Below are 20,295 nucleotides of genomic sequence, written 5' to 3'. Positions count from 1 at the left end.
CCCGGCGCCCAGCCAGCCTGATCCCAGGCCTCGCACCTGCACCCCGGACTGTGTGGCCCACCAGAGCCGTGCTTGGCCACGGGCCACCGTGAAGGAGGTACCACGCGGAGGCCCGGCGTGGTGTGCTGGGTGCCGCCAGCTCCGGCCTGCTGCACCTGCGGCTGTGGCAGACGCACGCTGGAGCTGGGGTGCGGCCTCTAACCAGCGCCGCACCGGGAGCTGTGCCAGCCCACCAGGAAGCCCCTCCTCCAGGGCCCGGCGGAGGCACCCCAAGCCCGGCCGCGATCTGCCTCACGGAACCCGTGGCGCGGCGGCCAGAGACCAGGCAGACCAGGCGCTGAGGTCCAGGCGCTGGTGTATTTCTAGGCTGCTGTACCCGGCGTCTCCAGGGGCAGAGACATCTCACACACACACTGTCCGGTGCCCGGGAAGGTCCTCTCGGGGGCGCGGGAGGAAGCCACTGTCCAGGGGATCGGGTGCGAGGTGCATCCTCCGGGGGCACCGCGGCGAGTGCCTGCCGGGGACCGGCCGCCGCCGCCCTCAGAGCTCGTTGTGCCGAGCTCGCGAGATCCTGCCCGACAGGTCCTGCAAGTGCTTCTTCACCTGCCGGGGTGCGGCCGTCATGAGCACACATCCCCGCCACCCGGCACCCGGACCACGCCCACCCCGCAGCCTGGACCCTCTGCTCCCGCAGGTGCAGGTGCCCACCCACCGCCAGCTCCCTGCCTCTGTCCTCAGTTCAGAGCCCAAAGCAGCCCCCCCCCCCACCCGTCCCCAGCTGCTTCTGAGCCGCCAAGGCCACAGCTGGCAGGCAGCCAGGTGCCCTCCCTCCCACTCCAGCACAACCAGAGGGATCCCGGAGAGGCCCCCTCCCCATCACCGAAGTGCCCGGGGTGAGGGCGGGACACGGCCCCCTCCCCATCACCTCAATGCCCGGGGCGGGGTCGGGACAGGGCCCCTCCCCAGCACCCGGCAGGGCCCACCGCGCCCACCTTGTAGCCCAGCTCCTTGGTCCTCTCCTGCAGCAGCGCGTGCCTCTCCTGGCTCCGGCGCACGTGTGCCTCGTCGCCCAGGCGCTCCGCGTGCTGCAGCTTCTCCTGCGCCAGCTGCAGCTGCTGCTGGTAGTGGCTGTGCTTCTCCACCCGGGCTTCGAAGTGCTTGAGCTCCTCCTGCAGCAGGGGGCGCCGCTGAGCTGCCCGGGCCCCTGCCTGCGACCCTGACCCTGACTCCTGGCCCCCTAGTGCTTGAGCTCCTCCTGCAGCAGGGGGCGCCGCTGAGCTGCCCGGCCCCTGCCTGCGACCCTGACCCCGACTCCTGGCCCCCTAGTGCTTGAGCTCCTCCTGCAGCAGGGGGCACCGCTGAGCTACCCGGGCCCTGCCTGCGACCCTGACCCCGACTCCTGGCCCCCTAGTGCTTGAGCTCCTCCTGCAGCAGGGGGCGCCGCTGAGCTGCCCGGCCCCTGCCTGCGACCCTGACCCCGACTCCTGGCCCCCTAGTGCTTGAGCTCCTCCAGCAGGGGGCGCCGCTGAGCTACCCGGGCCCTGCCTGCGACCCTGACCCCGACTCCTGGCCCCCTAGTGCTTGAGCTCCTCCTGCAGCAGGGGGCGCCGCTGAGCTGCCCGGGCCCCTTCCAGTGACCCTGACCCCCCCCCTCCCGGGGCGCAGCTCCATGTGGACCAGCAGGTCCGCAGCCCAGGGGCCTGGGTACCAGCCCCCGACTCCTGGCGTGGCGTCCGGGGCCCCACCCGAGCCAGCCCTCCCGCCCCGCCCCATGGCCTCACCCGCAGCGACTCCAGCTCCTTCTGGGTGAGGTTGGCGGACTGCGCCAGGTCCCACAGGTCCATCACCCGGGGCTCCTCGAACTCTGCACAGGAGCACAAGCGCCTGGGTGGCCACACAGCCAGTGCCCGGGGGACGGTGACCACAGGTATGCGGGGTGGGACAGGTGACAGGCAGGGCCTGTGGGGGCTCCATGGAGGGGCCCAGGGCCCACTGTGCACACCCTGCCGGAAGTGCGCTCCTGGGACCGGGCTCCTAGAGCGAGTGAGAGCCGAGGGCCTGGGCCTCCCGCCGTGGACCAGCAGTGCCAGCCAGGGGGCCGCCTCTGCGGGAGCCCCCGAGGGTGGCCGTCCGATCCTGCAGGGGCAGCTGGCCCAGCACACACCGAGCTCCCCGACCGCAGGGGCAGACGCGAGCCAGACCCAGGCTGCGCTGCCCGCCCGCTCGGTGCGAGGCCGTGGGCGGCGGGCTCCGAGCCAGCCAGGGTCTCCCCGCCCTCCCCTCCCCGCCCATCGCCCGAGCACCAAGCTCACCGGCCTCGGCGCCGTAGCCCTGGAGGCTGACCCTGCGCAGCCGCTCCAGGCCCTGGCTGATGCTGCGCATGCCGTCTTTCAGCTCGCGGTGCCTGCTCTGCAGCGCCTCGCCCTGCGCCTGGCTCATGTCCGCGGCGCTGATGACGTTCTCCTGGAGCTCTGCGCGGGGAAGCGGCCATGAGGGGCGCCCCCAGGCCGTGCGGGTCCTGGCCTTCGGCGGGCTCCGCCCCGCCACAGCCCCGCCCCTCCACCTGGGCTCCTCCCCTCCACCCGGGCTCCTCCTCTTCAGCCCCGCCCCTCCACCCAGGCTCCGCCCCTTCATCCCGGCTCCTCCTCTTCGGCCCCGCCCCTTCAATCACGCCCCTCCACCGGGCTCCTCCCCTCCACCCGGGCTCCTCCTCTTCAGCCCCGCCCCTCCACCCGGGCCCCGCCCCTTCAATCACGCCCCTCCACCCGGGCTCCTCCTCTTCGGCCCCGCCCCTCCGCCCGGGCCCCGCCCCTCCACCCGCCCTCCAGCCCCGCCCCGCACCTTCGGCCCGGCTCAGCGTGCCCAGCAGCATGTTGTACTCCTGGACTTTGTGTTTGTGGTGCAGGAACTCCCGCCACAGCCTGTCCAGCTCCTCACGGGAGAACTTCCCCGAGGTCTTGGCCTGGGAGGGGGCCGCACCTGCAGTCAGTGCCTCGCCCAGGCTTGGCCAGGGCCCTGCCCTAGCGGTGGGCGCGGCAGGGAGACAGCGTCAGGTGTGGGGAGAAGGGGCCGCCGCAAGCTCCTTCCTCCCGGGTGTGTCCAGGCTCGACGGGGGGGGGGGGGGGGGATGGGGGCGGAGCTGAGCAGCGGGAGGACTTGAGGGCGGGGCAGTGGCCGCAGCTGCCCCCTCAGCATCCCCCGCTGGCCTCCCAGGCTGTGCGGTAACAGCCGGCAGAGGCAGGACCGCAGCCGGGGCCCTCCCACTCCCAACCCCTCCACTGCTCCGTCCCTCCAGACCAAGGGGGCTCCGACTCCCGGCTCCCGACTCCGCAGCTCCCTGACTCCCCAGCTCCCCAACTCCCCGGCCCCCCAGCTCCCCGACTCCCGGTCCCCCAGCTCCCCGACTCCGGGCCTCCCAGCCCCCCAGCTCCTGGCCCCCAGCTCCCCGGCCCCCCAGCTCCCTGACTCCCCGACTCCCAGCCCCCCAGCTCCCTGACTCCCCGACTCCCGGCCCCCCAGCTCCCCGACTCCCGGCCTCCCAGCCCCCCAACTCCCGGCCCCCAGCTCCCCGGCCCCCCAGCTCCCTGACTCCCTGACTCCCGGCCCCCCAGCTCCCTGACTCCCCGACTCCCCGGCCCCCCAGGTCCCCGGCCCCCCAGCTCCCCGACTCCCCGGCCCGCCAGCTCCCCGACTCCCGGCCCCCCAGCTCCCCGACTCTCTGGCCCCCCAGCTCCCTGACTCCCGGTCCCCCAGCTCCCTGACTCCCCAGCTCCCCGACTCCCGGCCCCCCAGCTCCCCGACTCCCGGCCCCCCAGCTCCCAGACTCCCGGCCCCCCAGCTCCCCGACTCCAGGCCCCCCAGCTCCCCGACTCCTGGCCCCCAAGCTCCCCGACTCCCCGCTCCCTGACTCCCGACTCCCCGGCCCCCCAGCTCCCTGACTCCCCGATTCCCGGCCCCCCAGCTCCCCGACTCCCAGCCCCCCAGCTCCCCGACTCCCGGCCCCCCAGCTCCCCGACTCTCTGGCCCCCCAGCTCCCTGACTCCTGGTCCCCCAGCTCCCTGACTCCCCAGCTCCCTGACTCCCGGCCCCCCAGCTCCCAGACTCCCGGCCCCCCAGCTCCCCGACTCCCTGACTCCCCGGCTCCCAGCTCCCTGACTCCCCAGCTCCCCGACTCCCGGCCCCCCAGCTCCCCGACTCCCTGACTCCCCGGCTCCCAGCTCCCTGGCCCCCCAGCTCCCCGACTCCCGGCCTCCTAGCTCCCCAGCTCCCCGACTCCCCAGCTCCCCGGCTCCCTGGCCCCCCAGCTCCCCGACTCCCGGCCCCCCAGCTCCCTGACTCCCCGACTCCCCAGCTCCCCGACTCCCCAGCTCCCTGACTCCCCGGCTCCCAACAACACCACTTCACCAGCAGAGACAATTCCCGTTCACAGAATGGTGGGTGCCCCCCCCCCCAGCCAGATTCTAGAAGAGGGGCTGGCACAAAGGGGAGACTGAGGCAAGTGAATGGCCACTGTGGGGGACCCAGCTCCGCCAGCCCCCGCAGGGCACCACTGGGGCTGCCCCCTCCCCCAGAAAAGAGCTGGCACAGGATGGCTCCACCCCTTCCCACACCTGCATGGGGCAGGTGCACAAGACGCCAGGCAGGGCCACAGCGGCAGGCGAGCCCAGCAGGAGGGCGGAGGGAGGGTACCTTGTGCCACAGCTTCTCCAGCTGGGGGTCGTCCAGCCCCTCGTCCGGGGCGCCGTCCTCCACGGCGTTGCTGCGCACCGCCTGGGCGTCCCGCCTGCCGTCCAGCCCGTACCTGGCCAGGATGACTGCAGGGCAGGGCAGGGTGTGTCCATCGGCCACAGCCCCCGGCACGCTGCCTCCTTCCCAGGGGCCACCAGGATGTGGTGGGGAGGAAGCCCTGAACAGACCCGAGGCCCCAAGTCCCCCAGCCTGCCGAGTCCTTCTGAGTCAGGAGGCTGGGAAGCCGTTCCCCCTGGGTCCTCCTCGCGCCCCCTCCTCAAAGCCCAGGCTCAGCACGGAGGCTGCAAGGGCGGAAGCGTGGCCTCTGGGCTGCGCTGCCCGGGCCCTCCCGGCTGTCTCTCCGTCCCCACCCCGGGGAGTGTTTCTCTGGGTTCACGAGCGCCGTGCCCAGCTCGCGGGCGAGGGCAGGGAGCAGGGCCGGGACAGCGTCCCCAGGGCACAGATGAGGAAAGCAGCCGGCCCACGCCACTCCCTGGGCGCTGCGGACAGAGCCGCCTGGGGCGGGCGCCTGGCCTGCCGAGGGAGGGGTCTGGGAGAACAGTCGCCCCCCTGCCTGCGGTGCTCGGCACTGCCCCTGAACCCCACAGGCTGGGGACACCCCTGCGTCCCCTGGGTGTCCAGGTGCCCCGGGCTCTCGGGCCGAGGGTGCGCACTGACGGCCGTGTCCTGGCTGAGGGCCGCGGGGTCCCCGGGGCACCAGCAGGTACCGTTCAGGTTGTGCGCCAGCCTCGCCTCCTTCTCCCCGTCCTCGTCCAAGCCTTCGACCTTCAGCTTCTTCCAGTTGAGTTCATCCCTTTCTTGTATCTTGAGGTCAGCGTGGAACTCGGCCAGCTTCACGGGCGACAGGGAGAGCTGCCAACGGAGAGCAGAGGCCGGTGACAAGCGGCAGGCGCGGGGGCACGGCCGGGACTGGGCTGAGCAGGGCAGCGGCCACAGGGTCACTCCCTGTGCGGTCGCCCCTGCGAACTCGGTTTACAACTGCCTGAAAGGCTGTGGCTCACTCCCCAAGTGCCCACGTGGCCAGCCGCAGCCAGGAATGCCAGCTGGTCTCCCACGTGGGTGCAGGGGCCCCGAATGGGGCCCCCGGGTGGAGGGAGCGGCCGCGCCGGCCCCAGGACCCCATGCCGCCCGTGGCTTACACCTGCCCTTCCCAGCTGAGCACCACCCACAGCCCCCCTGGGGCGGATTCTGGAACTTTCCAACAATCTGCTGCTTTCTCAATGCCCCCAGAAATCCAGGCCAGAACACGAAGCTGGAGCCGCAGGTCTCCACCCAGCCTCTGCCTCCCCTGCCGGGACACGGATGGCACCGGCCAAGCAGCGCCGCACCCGGCATAGGGCAGGCAGGGCCTGGAGACTGGCCGGGAGGGCTGGTGACGGCCCGCGGGCTCCGCGATGGCCTCCAGGTGCTGCGCAGGTGACCGGGGCAGCGCGAGAGGCCCCTCAGCTCATCTGCTGGCCGGGGCAGCCACAGCCCCCTGCGCCTGGCGGTCTCACCCCAGCACCGCCGTCCTGTCCTGTCCCCCTGGCGGTCTCACCCCAGCACCGCCGTCATGTCCTGTCCCCCTGGCGGTCTCACCCCAGCACCGCCATCATGTCCTGTCCCCCTGGCAGTCTCACCCCAGCACCGCCGTCATGTCCTGTCCCCCTGGCGGTCTCACCCCAGCACCGCCGTCCTGTCCACCTGCCCCAGGCTCTGAGGGGCCCCTGGGGAGGGTGAAGGCCACGGCAGGCCGGTGGAACCTCAGAGAAGAAGGACACGGGACACACGGAGGCAGGCGGCACCTGGGGTCCCGGCAGGCGTCCATCCTTCCACTCCCGCTCCCCGGTTCCCAGTCAGGCGATGGGAGACCCTGCAGCAGCTCCGCGCGCACCTGCTCGGGACCCTCCCCGCGACAGCGCCCTAACCAGCACACAGCAACGCCAGAGCAGGAGAGCGCCGCCAGGCCTGCACGGGGCCGTGAGACCCTGACAGCTCCCAACCAGCTGGGCTCCTGCTGCCACCGCTCGGATGCTTGTGACATCCGTGTGTCACCCCACCCCAGCCTGGGCTTCTGCCACGCCCGTGACACTCGCGTGTCACCCCAGCCCGGGCTGGAGCGTGGTGACACGTGGATGTCACAGGCGTGGCAGGAGCCCGGGCTGGAGCGAGGTGACACGTGGATGTCACAGGCGTGGCAGGAGCCCGGGCTGGAGCGAGGTGACACACGGATGTCACAGGTGTGGCCTCAGCCCCACGGTGGCACCTGCGGCGGCAGTGCCACAGCTCCTCGCTGTGAGGCCCCAGGAAGAGCCCGGGCAGAGCGGCGAGGGGGCCGTGCTCAAACCCCTGCCCCGTGTTCAGCAATGTGCCTGGAAGACTTGGGCGACCACGGGAGCCAGGGCTGGGGGCTCGCCCACAGGGCGCAGCTGGGACACAGCCCCCTCCCCGCCTGGGGGGGAAGACGGCGGGCGCAGCCCCCCTGGAACAATCCCACGTTTGCTCGGCAAAACGACTGGCGAGGAGGCTGCTGAGGGCTGGAAGGGGCCCGACAGGGCACGCAGGTCCCGGCCCCGGCCCGCACAGCCCCGCCGGCCGCAGCCACAGCGATGCCGGCGGAGACTCAGGGCAGGTCAGTGAGGCAGCCGGGCGCCCTGGACCGGCAGGGGGTGGGTGGGCTTGGAGCGCCAGGAAATCCTCCCGCTGGGGAACCTGCCGCGACCCGTCCAGAGAGGCCAAGCCCTGGTCAGCTGCCCAGCAGCCCCTCCCCCACCGCCGCCTGGGGCCAAGGTCCTCCCTCCTCCAAAACTCGCTCTGCGAATGATTGACTCCCTATCTCAGGAATGTGAGGACCCACAGGGTCCACTCTCCCGGGGTTTTGGAAATAGCGGCAGGGGGCTCCGGCTCGCAAACACCCCGCCCTCCCCCCTCCCCGGGGCTGCCCTTGGCCTGCCCTTTCCACCCGGGCCTCCACCTGAGCAGTGGCCGCAGGGTCGCTGGTCTCCCCCCACCCCTACCCGGCCTGCCCCTGCCTCACCCTGGGTCTCTGCACCCAACCCCGCTCCTCCTCCTCCTCGCCGGGGCACAAGGTGGGCGGGGGCCTTGGGACAGCGCCGGAGGGGAGGCAGGCAGGGCCCGGGGGCAGCTCACACCTCGGGGTCTCCAGCCTGGGCCTCCGCACCCAGGCCCTCCGCCCCCTCCCGGGACCCCTCCCCGGGCAGCTGAGGTCAGGCCGGGCTTGTGGGCGTCCGAGGCCTGTGGGGGGGTGACCGGCCCGGGGGTCCGCACAGGCGCCTCTGCAGGAGCACCCCGCACCCCTCACCCGCCCAGCGCCCTGCCCCCGGGGACCCCGCCGCCTGCCCCGGCCCCTCACCCGCCCCGGGGACCCCGCCCCCGCCCCTCACCCGCCCCGGGGACCCCGCCGCCCGCCCCTCACCCGCCGGGCCTTCTCCCACAGCTGGTTCAGCTTCTCCATGCGGAACTCGGGCCCCGGCTCGCGCGGCGCCGCGGGCTGCGGCTCGTTCTTCTCCCGCGAGTACTTCCCGCCGTGGCTCCCCGCGGGCCGCGGCCCGAGCGCCAGCAGCAGCAGCGGCAGCAGCGGCAGCAGCCGCGGGAGAACTCGCGGGCCGGCGCAGACCCTCAGCGGCGCCATCTTCCTCTGCGGCCCGGGACCCCGCGCTCGCCCTCCGGGGCCTCCAGGCTCCGCCCACCGGGCCCGCCCACCGGGCCCGCCAGGCCCCGCCCCGCCGCGGCAGCTCCACCTTCCTCGGCGCCCGGGACGCTGCGTGCGGCGGCGTGCGCGAGGCCCCGCCCCCGGGCTGCCAGGCCCCGCCCCCGGCCCGCCCACCGGGTGGTGTCCCGTGAGACCGCGCGCGGAGGCACGTGGGCGTTTCCTAGGCAACTGCGGCGCCCGGACCGCCTCCCCGGACGCGAGGAGCATGCGCAGTTCTGGGGATCCCCGCTGCGGCGTCCGTGTCCTGCGGGGGCTCGGGGCGCTCGGCGTCGGGGTGGGCGTGGGCCGGGGCCCGAGGTGCGGTGTGCGCCTGCCTCGCTGGGCTCGTGGGGCTGGCGCGGGCCGCGCGGTGGCACTTGGCATTGCGTTGTTCGTGGTTTGTCTGCCGGGCCGTGGCAGGAGGCTGGACTTGGGGTGCCGCGGGGTCCCCTCTGAACTTTCGGTTCTTTCTCGACTGACCACGGGCGCACCTGCGTCCGCCCGAGCCTGGCGGTGTTTGTGCATTTGAGGGACACCCAGAGAGAGGGAGGGAGATCGGCCATCGGCTGGTTGGCTCCCCAGAGGCCCACACGAGGCTGGGCTGAGGCCAGAGGCAGGTGGCCCACGCGGCCCACGGGACTCCAGCCGCTCGAGCGGGGCCCCTGCCTCCCAGGACTCACCGTGCCCCGTGGTTGTTTGTAGCCGCACCGGTGTCGCTGCCGGGCGGTGTGGAGCCCCTGGTCGTGGGCCTCACTGTCCGCCGCCTGTGTCCAGCGCCTCGAGGGCCGGCCTCTCCCCTACCTCGTCCAGTTCTTTGGTTATTCCCGGCCAGAGGGCCAGGCCCGCGGGAAGCCCCCGCCCAGCTGTCCGGCTGTCCACATGCGGCGCCCGCAGCCCAGGCGCTGGCCAGCTCAGTCTGAGGGCCTAAGGAGGGGGGTGTGTGTTTTTTAAAGGTTTATTTATTTATTTATTTGAAAGAGTTACATAGACAGAGGTAGAGACAGAGAGAGAGAGGGAGAGGTCTTCCATCCGATGGTTCACTCCCCAAGTGGCCGCAACGGCCGGAGCTGCGCCGACCCGAGCCAGGAGCCAGGAGCCAGGAGCTTCCTCCAGGTCTCCCGCGCGGAGGTGTGTCTTCTCTCTTGCTCCAGTCTGCAGGGCCGGGGTCCTGATCTGCGCAGCCTCGCTGGGGGTGGTGACCTGGGCACCAGGCGGTCCCGGCTTCAACCCAAGCTCAGGTCCCCTCCCACAGGCTGGGGGGAGGGCCGGTCACAGGGCCACACCCCCGGTGTGGGACAGCTGCTGGGACTGCAGGGCTGAGGGGGGTGGCGCTGGGGCCACACCGTGCTTCTCCCCCCCCTCCCCCCAGCCGTCCACCAAGATTCCCAGAATTCTCCGGGACCTCTGGGGATGGTGTAGATGGGACAATGGCAGGAGAGCCTGGGGCAGCAGGTGCTGTGGTGCCGTGGTGCCCACGTCCGTATCCACGTGGCTGGGACAGTGCTGGCCGCTCCGCCTGCGGTCCAGCTCGGGGCCGATGTGCCCCGGCAGGCAGCTGGTGATGGCCCGGTCATGTGGCTTCTGCCACCCACATCAGAGGACTGAATGGCTTTGACCAGGCCTAGCCCTGCCCGGTGTGGGCATTTGAATTTGAGGACTGACACACACGTGGAAAATTCTCCTCCCCCTCCCCGTCACCCTGCCTTTCAAATAAACAAATCTTAAGGGTTTGGCGCTGTGGCACAGTCGGTTAAGCTGCCACTGCCTGCAGTGCCGGCATCCCATATGGGCACCAGTTCGAGTCCGGGCTGCTCCACTTCCGATCCAGCTCTCTGCTGTGGCCTGGGAAAGCAGTAGAAGATGGCCCAGGTGCTTGGGCCCCTGCACCCATGTGGGAGACCCGGAGGAAGCTCCTGGCTCCCGGCTTTGTCCAAGTTCTGGCTGTTACAGCCATCTGGGAAGTGAACCAGGGGATGAAAGATCTCTCTTGGGGATGGCGCTGTGGCATAGCAGGTAAAGCCGCCACCTGCAGGGCCAGCATCCCATGTGGGCACTGGTTTGAGTCTTGGCTGCTCCACTTCCGATCCAGCTCTCTGCTGTGGCCTGGGAAAGCAGTGGAGGATGGCCGAAGTCCTTGGGCCCCTGCACTTACGTGGGAGACCTGGAAGCAGCTCCTGGCTCCTGGCTTTGGATTGGGCCATCCCTGGCTGTTGTGGCCTTTTGGGGAACAAACCAGCAGATGGAAGACCTCCCTCTCTCTCTCTCTCTCTCTCTCTCTCCGCCTCTCCCTCTCTGTAACTCTGCCTTTCATATAATAAATAAAATCTTTAAAAAACCCAAAAGCCAAAAAAAAAAAAAGGACATCTATGAGGAAACTATGCAAGGAAAAGGGGGAAACGGTCATTTTATCCTCAGAAGACAGGCGGCGCCTTTAGGTCCAGGAGTGCACACATGATTACTGAGGAATGTATAATACACGTTATGTAAGAAAATACGTAATTCAGAGAGCAGAAAGCTACCGGAAACCAACGCCACGGTGAGACAGAGCGAGGACCCGTGGGACGGAGCCTGAGATGGCCGCTCAGCAGCCCAGCCCCGGGTGCTGAGCAGGAGAGAGCGCAAGTGGGACTTCCCATTCAGAAGCCGGATAGTGGGCTGAGGGGGGTTTCGGAGGGAGGGAGAGAGAAAGGGAGCAGCGAACAGACCGCCTGACTCAGGACCCCCCCACCACGCAAGGTGGTTCTCACCACGGGAGCCACGGAACCACACCGAGACCCCCTGGGCTGAGGTGTCAGAACCTGGGGGCGAGATGAGGTTCCAAGCTTTGAAGTCCTGTTTGAGGCCGCCCGGTGGGGCTGGGGGTCCGCGGCCCCTCCCGAGCAGGCTGCCGGCTGTGGCTGGAGCTCCGGTCCCGCCGGCCTCTCCCCGCTGACAGCTTTGGTGCTGCACGTGCGACCTTGCGGCTCTAAGTCACCCTGGGGGGCAACCTTTCTCCCAGCGCAGGTGGGGAGGGGGCCGAGCCCCTGGGGAGAGTTGGGCCGGCTCCAGGAGACCCCTGCTACCTCCTTGAGCTTAAGCCAATCAGCACACAGCATGCGAACCCCCATCTGACGGGCACCCCCAGAGGTGGCCGTCAGAGCCCCGAGCGTCCCGCCCGGCTCCTCTCGGGCGCTTTGCTGTCAGATAAGCGCTTCGCCTCTGTGCAAAGGGCTTCCCGGCTTTTCACTTCTAGACTGAGCGGAGGGAAGGAACCCAGGAGACTGGCTCTGGCCACCGCCCTCCCCTCTGTGACCACTAGCATTGTTTTTATCTACTTGAGAGAGGGAGAGAGAGAGAGGGAGAGAGAGAGATTTCATGTGCTGGTTCACGCCCACAAACGGCCACAACAGCCAGAGCTGGGTCAAGCTGAAGCCAGGAGCCAGGAGCTCCATCCGGGTCTCCCCTGTGGGCAGCAGGGGCCCAAGCTCTGGAGCCGGTGCATCGGCCAGGAGCTGGAGCAGGAGTGGAGGAGCTGGGACGGAGCTCCAGGCTCCTGGCTTTGGCCTGGCCCAGCCCGGGGCCGATGCGGCCACTTGGCAGTGAACCCAGTAGTTGGACGATAACTCACTCTCTCTCTCTCTCTTTCAAATAAATAAATATTTTTAAAAACGGAGCAGAGGGGCCGGCGCTGTGGTGCAGTGGGTTAGAGCCCTGGCCTGAAGCACCGGCATCCCATATGGGTGCTGGTTCTAGTCCCAGCTGCTCCTCTTCCAATCCAGCTCTCTGCTGTGGCCTGGGAAAGCAGTGGAAGATGGCCCACGTGCTTGGGCCCCTGGACCCCTGTGGGAGACCGGGAAGAAGCTCCTGGCTCCTGGCTTCGGATCAGCCCAGCTCCAGCCGTTGCGGCCATCTGGGGAGTGAAATAGCGGATGGAAGACCTCTCTCTCTGCCTCTACCTCTCTCTGTAACTCTGTCTTTCAAATAAATAAAATAAATCTTAAAAAAAAATGGAGCAGAACACCCCTTCTACACTCCTCTGTGTGTTAGGTGTTTCTAAAACAGCGCAAGAATCCACTCAGTCGGACCAGAGCCCAGCCCAGCTCCCAACGGAGTGCTTCTGCTCCACAGCGCCCCCCAGTGCCCAGTCCACGCGGGGCCCAAGGGCCAGGGTGTGCGAGCAGAGCACAGAGGACCTCCGGAGGGGAGGCCACGCGGAAGCCGGACCGCCCGCCCCCTGAAGCCAGGAGTGGTCTGAGTCCAACAAACTGCCCGCCCGGGGTGGGGGGCGACCTCTCCGTACGAGTTCAGGGGTCGAAGGGCGCTCAGCCTGACCTGAGCCTGTCTTGGTGGCGTGGGGCTGCCCCTGGCCACCGGCTGGCTTTCACAAGCACACGTCACTGTCACTGATTGTTCTGGACGGGTGGAGACCGGCTGGTGTTGACTTCCAGCACGTGACAGCTCTGGCCTTGGCTCTGGAGTGAGGATTGTTGCTGTCACCGGGTAAGGCAGGGAGGGGTGACCAGGTGGGCACCCGGCGGAGGCTGCAGCGCCGAGCCCTGTACAGGGGCGCCCCTGCGGGCCCCCTGTGGAGTCTCCTGGGAGCCTTGGCCAAACATGCATGCTTAGCAGGAGGGGCGGGAGGAGGAGGAGCCACGGGTACCGGGGCCACCCGGGGAGCAGGGACAGACGGCTGCGCTGGCCGGGGATGGCGGCGGGAAGAGGACAGTGAGGACACCGGAGGCTTGGGGGGGGGGGCACGAGGAGCACAGCCGGCGGCTTGGACCGGCACAGCCCCAGCGGCCCGGCCCCCGGCTCTCCTGCCTGTCGGCGCCCGAGGTGGGCATTTCTGCAGGGGGTGGGAAGAGCTAAGCAGGATGTTTGAGTCCAGGAAGCTCAGGAGTGCGAAGCCCCGCATGGGGGCCTGGGGGCCGCAGCCTGTTTGTGCCCTGCCTCCCCCAGCCACTGGGTTGTGGGGGACCACACGGCCTGGGGTTAGGCAGCGGTTTCTCCCCGGGGCAGTTGTAAGTGGCTGGGGAAGTGTACCTGCGTGGGCACCCAGAGCGTCCCCTGTGCTCTGCCAGGCACCCCTGCCTCCACGGCCCCCGCCTCCAACAGGACCCCAGGAACATCCGTGGAGCCAGAGCGCCCTCAGCTGGAGAAAGGGGGTCTCTGGGCAGAGCCGGGCCCTCTCTGCCCCTGTGGACCCGAGGACTGAGCTCCTCCTCCCTCCAGAAGCCGGGGTCCAGTCCCGGGACCCCTGTCTCGTCAGCTCCACACAGTCCCTTCCTCAGAGTGCCCAGGTGCCCCGGCACTCACGGCCAACCGCTGCGGACACCCCCAGGCCTCCAGACCTTCGCATGCGGCTCGGGGCCTCTCCCCGTGTTCTCAGAAGACAGAACCATCCCCGGTGCCGGCAGTGCCCAGGGCACGTCCGTCTGAAACCTCGGCCGGCTCGGCTTTGATGGCCTTGGCCTCCAGCTGCACGGAATAAGAGCCGTTCCCAGCACCAGCGCCTCATCCCCTCCTCCTGGCTCCCCAGCCCTCCCCGGGCGGGGCCTCGGTGATGCTTCAGCTGCTGGGACTCACGGTGGGGTCCCTCGGGCCACGCCCTCCCTTCTCGTCCCTCCCCTCCCCTCCCGGTGGTTAAGGAGGGCGTCAAACACTGGGCAGTGGCTGCCAATTCCCTGTCTCTCCTCCCTGGGCCAAGGCCGCCCACCTCCCACTTGTCTGCGCGGGAAGTGGCGCACAGACATCCGAGGTCCACCTGCTGCTTCTGCCCGCGTCTTCTTTCTCCGGACTGCACTCTCTCCGAGAGCGGCGACTGTGTTTCCTGCGTCTCTTTCTCATTGTCCGACGCAGACGTGGGCTCAGACTGTGGAAGGAGCAGATGGGTGTGTGGATGTGGGGGTGGCTGGATGAATGGCTGGGTGCACAGATGGACGGATGAATGGAGGCGTGGTGGCTGGACGGATGCTTTGTAGGCAGACGCATGGATGGGTGGGCACGTGGTTGGATTGCTGGGTGGGTGGGTAGGTGGATGGACAGGTTAGCAGGTGGGCGAGTGGATGGATGGATTTGTAAATGGACGTGTGGGTGAGTGGTAGATGGATGGGCGGATTAGGGGGGTGGGTGTATGGATGGACAAATGAGTAGGTGACGGATAGATGGATGGGTGGATGGATTTGTATGTGATGAATGGATGGAATGACGGATTTATGAGTGGGTGGGGGGTGGGTGGGGAAGGCAAGATGCCTCCCTTGTCCCCAGTCTCTTCCTGTGCTGCCCCTTCTCAAACAAAAAGTGCCACCAAGCCCGTGGTGACAACGGGCGGAGAAGCATCTGGTACCCCCTCAGATCCAGAGCTGGCCCGGGACAGAGCAGACAGGACCAGCTGCTCCTGGGGGAGGCTGGGGCAGGAGGCAGCTGCTGACCCGCCTCTGTCTGGCTCCGGGCCTCCCGGGCTGGGCAGCCCCCTCCCCCCACCGTGCTTCTGTGGTGCTTAGGAAGCAGAAGGGCGGTCTGGAGCCTCCGCCCAGGGTGTGGGGCGGCAGCCAGTGCCCTCTGCTGCCAGAGCCTCTGTCTCCCCCCTCATCGGGCCGTCCCCAGGGCCGTCCCCAGGGCCTCCCGTGCAGGCAGAGCCGGGGAGCCCCTCCCTGGGTCCCGGGCCCCGCGCTCGGCTCCGGCACCCACACAGGCACGTACTTGTCTGTGATGAGCTCCCATGGAGTCCCTGTGCCAGGCGGCTCCGGCAGGTTGGAGCCTGACAGGAACAGCAGTTACCGACGGCACTGCTGGACAAGTTGACGCTCTGAGCGCCCCTCGACCTCCGTGGCAGCCTCCCGCAGAGCTGGTGTGGCCGGGGCAGGCGGGGGATGGAGCGTCCCTTGGAAACTCGTGCCGGGCCGGCTGGGTAAGCAGCCCCTTCCCACGCCCGCTTCTTGGACCAGGGCTCTGTCACAGCAGGTGCGAGGCCCCGGTGGGCGCCACAGGCCCCTCTTCTGAGCTGCCTGGGGCAGCAGCTGTCGCTGAGTAACCTGCCAGGGAGCATCATGGGAGGAGGAACCCCCGCCATTCCACAGATAAGGAAATTGAGGCTTGGGGAGGGGACGTCACGTGGCTGGGGTCAGGCCGGGCGTACTGCAGTGGCTCTCCCGCTTGCGTCCTGCCCCTCGTGGCTGCTCCCGTGGCATCCAGGTCCCTGGAGCGGTCAGCAGACACCGGTCCTGAGTGCCCTTGGGGCTCCCGTTCTGGGCAAGGGGGCTTGAGCTGTGCAGACAATCGCTCACCTGGGGTCTCACGGGCCCCGGAGCAGGGGTGCGAGGCCTGTGGTCCCCTGTGAGGCTGCCTGGAGGCTGTCCCTGGTCCCCTGCAGAGGCTGGGGACACAGCTGCCCACAGCAGGGCACGTGAGTGGGCGGCAGTTGGCGATGGGCGGGAGCGGGGGTGCAGATGGAGCCCCGCCTGGGGCTGAGGGCGCCCCAGCCCGGAAGTGGCTCCAGTGTCCTGTGTCTCAAAGGCGGCTTCCCAGTTTGGGGTGAGACGCAAAGATGCAGAGGGGAGATGGGGCACAGATGATGCCAGACCCCCTTCCTCCTGGGCAGCCATGGGGCAGGATTCCAGCGGGGGTCCAGGGCCCACCCCCCGCCCCCGACATGGGCGTTTACCTGATGGGGTCGCCTTGGACTGCTTCTGCACCGGGCCCTCAGGGGACAGCCTGCCCAGGGGCCTCTCCCCGGTCACATCCCCACACCCCAGCCCTGCCCCCCGAGGAGTCCATGCCCCGGGGACAGGCATCCGGCTGTTGCTGGTCTCTGGCGCCGGTGGGCGATGCACTGGGGCCCGTCTCCTCTGGCTGCTTGCCGAGGAGCGCGGTGCTGGGCCACGTGGTTTGCACTTCCAGAGTCACCGGCAGCTCAGTGCACGCCGTGGGCAGCGCGTGGGCGTGACTGGCGGCTGCAGTGGCTGCCGGTCCTGTCCTAAGAGCTCCCTCTGGAAGGGTTTGTTTGCAACGGTTCTGACGGCTGTGGTCCCAAACCAGGCTCCCCGCAGCTGAGCACAGGTGCGCCTGGAGCCCCGGGCAGGTTCCTGCCTTTCCCGGCATCTGCTGAGCCTCTGCGTGGTCCAGATGCCAGTGCTCTGTCGGCTTCCAGTTCCCCGCCCTGCGGCCTGTGTGCCACTGCTGACGGTTCCTTGAAACCCTCGGGCTCATTCGCGTTTTGTGTCTTTCTCACCACATCCTTCCCGGCTCCCCCATCACGCACCTGTACTTCCGTGTTATCTTCTAAATGCTTCCTAGCTTCCCTTTAAATAAATGATTACTTATTTTCATCTGCTTGGAAGACAGAGAGGGAGAGAGAGAGAGAGAGAGGACTTCCATCCACTGGTTCACCCCCAAGGGGCTGCGACGGCCGGGGCTGGGGCGGTCTGAAGCCAGGGGCCAGAGCTCCATCTGGGTCTCGCACGTGAGTGGCAGGTGCTTGAGCCGTCCCCAGCTGCCTCCCAGGTGCATCAGAAGGAGGCCGGGGCGGGGCTTGGGGCACAGTGGGCTGAGCTGCCACTGGGGACTCCTACATGGCGTATCAGAGCGCTGGTTCGAGTCCCGGCTGCTCTGCTTGTGGCCCAGCTACCTGCTAATGTGCCTGGGAAGGCCCAAGTGCTTGGCCAGACCCAGAGGAAGCTCCCGGCTCCTGGCCCCAGCCTGGCCCAGCCCTGGCCATTGCAGCCATCTGGGGAGGGAGGGAACCAGCAGATGGAAGATATCTCTCTCTCTCTCTCTCTCTCTCTCTCTCTCTCTCTGTCTCTCTCGGCTTCCCTGTCACTCTGCCTTTCAAATAAATAAGTTATCAGCTTCAGAAGCGAGGGGGGTGTGTCCCAACGCCGGCCCCGCCCGCATTCTGTTACAATGACCACAGTTTTGTTTGCTGTGTGTTTATAAAGTTTCTCAGGTGGATTTGGAACCCAGCCTGCTGCTGGCCCGGTCTGGGTGCTCCCGGGGCGGGGGCTTTGCTTCTCCACCGCGGCCTCGGCTGGGCTGAAAGGCGCCTTTGTCTCCCGCCGACCGGGGAGCCGGGCTCTCAGCACCTTCCCATTACCGGGCGCGGTGGCCGGGCTCGGCCTGGGTCAGACGGACAGCTTCTCCCCAGAGCCCGGCCTTCCTGGTCACGGGAGCATGTTGACGCGTGCACTTCACGTGCTGATGCGTGCGCTTCCACGGGGGCCTGAGGGGGCGGGGCTGGAGGGAGGCCAAGGTCACCTGCTCCGGAGCTCTGCCGGCTGCTCCTTGTCGGGCACCGCTCGCCGCGGGCCAAGCTGACGTCTCCTCCTAGTCTGACCCCACTCTCAAGGTCCAAGCCAGGTCCCCGCCCCAGATCCGCTGGGCCCCCTCCCTCCAGGGGGTGCTGTGACTCGGACGTCGTGGACTCGGGCATCGTGGACGTGGGTCAGGCTCGCCCTGCACCTGCCTCTGTGGCCGGCTGTGGAACCGTCGGCTCTGTCTCCTCAGCATGGGACTGTCCCACCTGGCTTCCCTGGGCGTGCGTGAGCCTGGCTCTCCTGGAGCGGCTGCCCCGCGCCCGCCTCCTCACTCCCCTGGCCCCTCCTGCCCGTCAGAGCTGGGCCGTGGCTGCCACGTGGTCTGCAGCCCAAGGCCTTGGACTGGCAGCCTCCTCGGAGCCCTCGGTGGGCGCTTGGTGCTGCCAGAGGCTGCCGGAACCTTCCGGAATCAGACTGTCCCGGGGCCTCCTTCGCCAAGGCAGCCGCTGTGTCCGAGCTGAGCCCAGCCCTTGGAGAGGCGCTCACCTCGGAAAGTGTGACTCCTGCCCACGGCCAGCGGCCTCCGCCCCTCCGTCCGTCCGCCTGTCTGTCTGTCCGCCCACCCCGCCTTGCAGTGCGCTGTGCCCTTCCCAGGCCAGGCCAGGCTGGGTGCTGGGGACAGAAAAGCTGAGGTGGATGTTGACCTCGTGCTGGGGCTGAAGACACCAGGACACCCCCACGGCGGCCAGCAGAGGCCGTTCCAGAGACAGCCCCGCCCCCACCCCCTGCCAGCACTGAGCTCTCGGGGAGCCCTGCCATGCAGCCCTCTGGGAGCCAGGTAGGCGTTCGGGCGCAGGGGCTGGAGCTGTCGGTGGGTGGAGGAGGGGCCCTGAGCCCCGGTTGCCCTGCAAACCCCACGGCCCCATTGCTCCCTGCTTTGTCTTCCGGCGCGCCCTGAGGTTTTCTCTCCACAGTGAGGAGTCTGAGTGAGCCACGCGCGCTGCCCCAGGGCTGGGCGCCCCCTGGACGCGGGGAGCCGCGATCTGGGGTCCAGGGCTCGGGCAGCAGATCCTGGCTCCCGGGTTTCCTGGCCTCCTGCGTCACACACGCACACGTGCGGGGCATTTTCCAAGGGGCGCTGGGTAGCAGGGCAGGTGTGAGCCAGTGTGGGTAGAGGGGCCGGGGCCAGGGTGGGAAAGGCGTGTGGCTGAGGCAGGCATCAGAGGCGTGCCCTGTCCGGGTGGGTCCCAGGCCTCTGCTGGGCGCAGCTCAGGGCCAGCTTCCCTGCCCGCGCCTGGTCCACCAGCACCGTGCCGAGGAAGAGGACAGGGCCCAAGTGTCCTGGGAGCTCCCCGCGGGACGGGGAGACCCAGGGTGCCCCGCGCTGCTTCCTGCCGGATGCAGACTGGACGCTGCTTTCCTGCCCGAGCCGCCCCCCTGGGCCCTGCCCCGCCCCCCGACTGCACCTGCTCATTACTTCGGTCACTCTGACTCGCGTCTCACATTCTGGACACCTGAGCCAGCTGTGGGTGCAGACGGGGCCGTGTCAGGCGTGCGACCTCCAGGGGGCGCCGAGAGCTGCTGTCCAGTGAGCGCTGGAGGGTGAAAGGGGCAGCGGGCATGCTCAGCCCCCCCCCCCCCCCCCCCGCCTCACAGCACAGCTGGTGGCCAGTGCCACCGCCTGTCTGGTGGCTGGCCAAGGGACAGCCCGGAGGCCCTGGGCCCCTGTGGCCGGCCAGGGACGGGGCTGAGCTTTGAAGCTGCTCCCTGAGGCCCGTGTCCTGCTGGGCTGGGCACTGCTGGGCACAGGCCGGCCCGGGCCTGGAGGCGGCTCCTCCGGGCTGCCTGCTTTGCAGACTGGAGCTCTCGGTGCCCGTGCCCGGGGGGCGTGGCTCTGGCATCTGGGGTGAATGCCAGGCCAGAGCTGCTGCGTGGTGGGGTGGGCCTGGGGGTTGTTCTTGGGGGGGGGGATGCCTGGAGCCGGGAATGTGCAGAGACCACGGGGCAGCCCCAGGGACCCTCCCCCAGGCACTAGCGCTCTGGCTTCTGGGAGTCACAGCCTGGAGTGGGGGAAGCAGCGTGGTTCGCCTTGGGGTCTCCCTGGGATGCTCACCCTGGAGGACGCAGCCCGTGCAGGGAGGAGGTGGTGGCTGGCTTGTCCCCGAGGCGGCGAGGGCTGTGTGGGTGACACAGCCAGACCAGGGCTTCTGCACAGGGAGTTACACCCACTGTCCCAGGAGACTTAGCCGAGCTCCACGCGAGTGCCCAGAGCCCACGCCAAGCACCCTTGCCCCGAACTTCGCGCCGTGGACAGTGGCCACTCTGGTCCCCACACCCTGCTGCGCCCTGGGCTCCAGCTGCACCCCAGGTCTGGGCCCAGTCCCCTTCTCTGCCTGTGGCCTCCTCTGTCCACGCCACCTCCTGGTCCCCCTGAGCGGGCACATCCAAGGGGGAGGCGAGGTGGACCTGGAGTCGCTGTCTGCTCTCCTCTCTCCGCCCGTCAACCCTGTGTGCGTGTGCACGTGCACCTGGGCTTTTGTGTTGTTTGTGTGGGAGCGTGTGTGTTGTGTGCGTGTGTATGTGTTTGGGGGGGGCACAGGACTCAGTTCGGGGGGGCCTGGAGGT

At 68.9% G+C, this 20,295-nt stretch overlaps 1 protein-coding gene across 1 annotated transcript; it reads right to left on the bottom strand.

Annotated features, from left to right (window-relative positions):
- Positions 1 to 338: 338 nt before the first annotated feature.
- LRPAP1 (LDL receptor related protein associated protein 1) lies at positions 339 to 8,416 on the bottom strand. Its single transcript, XM_062213457.1, has 8 exons — positions 8,165 to 8,416; positions 5,457 to 5,601; positions 4,690 to 4,814; positions 2,842 to 2,962; positions 2,313 to 2,471; positions 1,782 to 1,864; positions 993 to 1,169; positions 339 to 603 (listed from the first exon to the last, which is right to left on the bottom strand). Exons 1-8 carry the CDS (start codon positions 8,378 to 8,380, stop codon positions 541 to 543), a joined length of 1,089 nt encoding a protein of 362 aa, XP_062069441.1. The 5' UTR covers positions 8,381 to 8,416; the 3' UTR covers positions 339 to 540.
- Positions 8,417 to 20,295: the final 11,879 nt, after the last annotated feature.

Source organism: Lepus europaeus, chromosome 16 (genome assembly GCF_033115175.1).
Source record: "Lepus europaeus isolate LE1 chromosome 16, mLepTim1.pri, whole genome shotgun sequence".
Taxonomy (NCBI): Eukaryota; Metazoa; Chordata; class Mammalia; order Lagomorpha; family Leporidae; genus Lepus; species Lepus europaeus.
This window is presented reverse-complemented; position numbering and strand designations above follow the sequence as displayed.

Bases quoted from the DNA above. Each gene is read 5' to 3' on its own strand.
- LRPAP1 (XM_062213457.1), bottom strand. From the start codon at position 8,380: ATGGCGCCGCTGAGGGTCTGCGCCGGCCCGCGAGTTCTCCCGCGGCTG. The intron at 2,472-2,841 runs GTGCGGGGCGGG...TTCCCCGCGCAG, and splicing joins CACGCTGAGCCGGGCCGAAG to AGCTCCAGGAGAACGTCATC. The intron at 1,865-2,312 runs GTGAGCTTGGTG...GCTCCTGTGCAG, and splicing joins GGGCTACGGCGCCGAGGCCG to AGTTCGAGGAGCCCCGGGTG.